This window comes from Epinephelus moara, unplaced genomic scaffold (assembly GCF_006386435.1).
Source record: "Epinephelus moara isolate mb unplaced genomic scaffold, YSFRI_EMoa_1.0 scaffold3931, whole genome shotgun sequence".
Lineage (NCBI taxonomy): Eukaryota > Metazoa > Chordata > Actinopteri > Perciformes > Serranidae > Epinephelus > Epinephelus moara.
In genome coordinates, this window is record NW_026081684.1 from 1 (window position 1) to 3,360 (window position 3,360).

At 38.2% G+C, this 3,360-nt stretch overlaps 1 protein-coding gene across 1 annotated transcript; it reads left to right on the plus strand.

Annotated features, from left to right (window-relative positions):
- Nucleotides 1–224: 224 nt before the first annotated feature.
- On the plus strand, nucleotides 225–3,271 carry LOC126387385 (vascular cell adhesion protein 1-like). The gene is made up of 8 exons (XM_050039913.1): nucleotides 225–333; nucleotides 688–754; nucleotides 885–1,259; nucleotides 1,333–1,635; nucleotides 1,737–1,997; nucleotides 2,115–2,205; nucleotides 2,383–2,440; nucleotides 2,777–3,271. Exons 2-8 carry the CDS (start codon nucleotides 691–693, stop codon nucleotides 3,008–3,010), a joined length of 1,386 nt encoding a protein of 461 aa, XP_049895870.1. The 5' UTR covers nucleotides 225–333; nucleotides 688–690; the 3' UTR covers nucleotides 3,011–3,271.
- Nucleotides 3,272–3,360: the final 89 nt, after the last annotated feature.

A 3,360-nucleotide genomic window follows, 5' to 3' on the forward strand; every position in this document is an offset into this window, starting at 1 on the left:
AGTATTTCTGATTCTGATTCTGATTCTGATACAGAAGCAGCATAGGCACGCACATGGGATGTGGGCGGTAAATGTGAGAACTTCCGGTATTGCTGTAACATTTACTGTAAGTCACTCAGCTCAGATGATATTTAACAAATGTACAACAAAACCAGCTGGACTTATTCCGCAGTCATGAAACACAGGAAGTTTTAATTTACAACCACTCAACAAGGAAGTTGTTTTTTCTTCTCTTTTTTTGCCCTTAAGCAGACATTCACAAAATGATGTTCAATTTGAACTCACCCACTGAAGGATCTCATTGCTGCTCTCTTTTTGATTTGGGCTTGTTTGGTAAGACGAAAATTTTTTCACTTATTTTGCTTCTTAGCTTTTTTCTCCAGGACAATCATATTATTTTGTTGCTCTTTGTGAACTTCACAGAAAACATGATCTAATATTTAATTTGATTATTTTGTTTAGCAGAAGCTGTATGGGTAAGAGTTCGCTTTAGCAGCATTTTACTGCTGCTTTTTTTAGAATTTACTTCTGAAGTTGTTGATAGATATCAATATTTACAACACACTGAATCCTGGTTGTATAGTGCAAGTTTCTGGTCTAAATGTGTGCACTCTAATTAGAGAGACACACATTCTTTACACAGTAATAGCTCACGTCTTTAAAGTAGCTGCATTATTGTGTTTGTAGGTGATGGCAGCTCTGTCTGTGAGCATTGCAACATTCAACATGTTGCTCCATATCCTCTTTCTTTCAGGTGAGATATTTGTTCAGTGCAGATAGAGATCATTTTGAAAAACTATATGCAGCATCTTACTGTTGATGTATATTTGTCTATTCAGAGAGATTTCTGTCATCTTCTATTAATCATGAGTCTGATTTCACAGGTGCTTTGGCTGCTTGTCCTGAAAGGACATATCCCTTCATTACTGTACCACAGAAGATGGAGGCACTGAGTGGATCTTGTCTGCAAATCCCATGTTACATTACAAATGATGACATACATAGGGATGGCACAGGAAATATTGGAAAGTGGATTAAAAGCGTCGCTAACCACAGAATTCCAAACAATGTGATTTTCAACAGTAGAAAGACAGTTAATAACTATCCAATGAATATCACTGGAAACCTGAGTGAAAAAAACTGCACCACTTTATTTTCTAATCTAATCATAAGTTACACAGACACATACTACTTCAGAATGGAGAACAGTGAATACAGCGCAACAGCTGCTTGTGACCCTCTTCAAATAACGGTTAGAGGTAAGAGAGTTTCTTTTATCAGTCAAGACAAGAAAATGAGGAGCAGTCTCTGATTCTTTTTTTTTAACCACAGATTCTCCTCTGAGCCCCAAAATTGAGATCTCAGGTGATCTGAAGGAGAAGGAGTCTGTCACTATAACCTGCTCAGCTTCCACTCCCTGTCCACACTCCCCTCCTAAACTCACCTGGAATCTCCAACAACACCCTCACAACACAATAGAGGGGAACACAAATCAAACCTTCACAACTAAAATCCAGGAGACCATCACTCTGTCAGACAAACATGATGGAGTCACCATCACCTGTTCTGCCACATATCCTGTGGATGGAAGAAACCATAAGACAGCAGAGGAGAGGAAGACTCTCAATGTTTCATGTAAGACAACAAGTGTTTGTTATTGGATTCTGTCAGCACATGATGATTCATGGGATGTCGACTGACTCTGTTGAATAACGTTTATTTCACATTTTCTTCAGATGCTCCCAAGGGCACCTCAGTGTTCATCAGTCCATCAGGTTTGGTGTCAGCAGGTAGCTGGGTGAACCTGACCTGCTCCAGCAAAGCCAATCCTCCCGTCAGCCGCTTCACCTGGTTCAAGACCAGCAATGATGGACCCATCAAAGTGTCTGAACGAGACTTTTACAGCTTTAATGTGACAGATGGTGGAGTTTATTACTGTGTGGCCACAAATTATCTTAGTAATGAAACATCATCAAAGATCCATCTGACTGTTAAAGGTAAATACTGAACTGTACTGAATCCACTTACTTTACAAACATCTTGTGCAGCAGCTGCATCAGTTTTGTTTCACATCTTCTTTTAGTGGTCACTCACAGTTAGTTTGTTTCTTGTAGCAGAACCACCTGATGGATCTCTACAATGGAAGCTAATTCTTGGAGGAATCATTGGGATCATCGTACTCATCTGCCTGGTGGTCTGTGTTTGGTGAGTATCACAAATTAAGCAAGCTAAAAGTTTTAGTTTAGCTACATTCAAGATGAAGACACAGATGATTAAGTGATCTGTCAGTTGTCACACCTATACACCAATGTCTCAAAAAGCAGATTTTTGACATTCAATGTAGAAACTAATCCAGATTTAAACTGATGATTTATTTTACAGCACTCTTGTGTGTTGGAGGCGGGTGAAGTCAACACATTCAACTCAACAACAGAGTCAGGTGGGAATATACTAAACTTTTTTTTAATAGTACTGCCCTCTAAATGTTTTGCACGTGTCCACAGTGACTGTGTACTGTAGGTATATGAAAGTATCTGGACTTGAACACTCAATACACAATCTACTTTTAGAGAACCTTCGTGAGACAAAAGGGGAAGAAACAAAACAAATGTAACCAAATATCCTGTTAGCAACCCAAGATTTTAAAACTGTGCATATCATGCAAGAGGCGAAAAATACATTCTGAGCTCTGTAGTGACACAATATAACATGCTGTGTCACGACTGGATCACAACTCCAAATCCAGCTACTGACAACTATTTCAATGTTTTTACAGAATCAAACAGGTGAAGAAATGGCTGCTGTGGAGCCAGCAAGAAAAACAGAAGAACAAAAAGAAAAAGAAGAAGACATCCATTATGGAGAGATCGACTTCTCGCAGCAGGGATCTAAACCATCTTTGGCCAATCAGGACAGTGAACAGCAGCAGGACACACTGTATGCACAGGTCAAAGTGTCCGAGCCAGCAAACATCCCAGAGGATCTCTACGCTCAAGTGAAGAAAGAGTGAATGTATGGACATGTTTGGGTTTTTTTTTTTTATCAAGAAATGTAATATTATTATAATTATTATTAGAACATGTTTTCTGTGCAACCTGCAGTTCATTGCAAAAAAATTTGAAGTGTGACATTTTTAATGTTTATGTTAATGTTACAGATTTCAAATTTCCCGTTTACCACACATGTAACATGATGAAGTACAGTCATTTTTTTCTGTATGTGAATGTTGTTGTTTTTGTTTTGTTTTTTGCACTTTAATAAAAGACTTGGCATGCAACAGATTGCATTTTTTGACCAAATATTTTACATTTGTAAATATTAAAATCCTACGACGGAGTATTAGGGCCACATTGAAGAAAA

Excerpts from the sequence above, each read along its gene's own strand:
- LOC126387385 (XM_050039913.1), top strand. The coding sequence starts at position 691 with ATGGCAGCTCTGTCTGTGAGCATTGCAACATTCAACATGTTGCTCCAT. Across the intron at positions 1,998-2,114 it reads GATCCATCTGACTGTTAAAG|CAGAACCACCTGATGGATCT; the intron begins GTAAATACTGAA and ends TGTTTCTTGTAG. Across the intron at positions 2,441-2,776 it reads CAACTCAACAACAGAGTCAG|AATCAAACAGGTGAAGAAAT; the intron begins GTGGGAATATAC and ends ATGTTTTTACAG.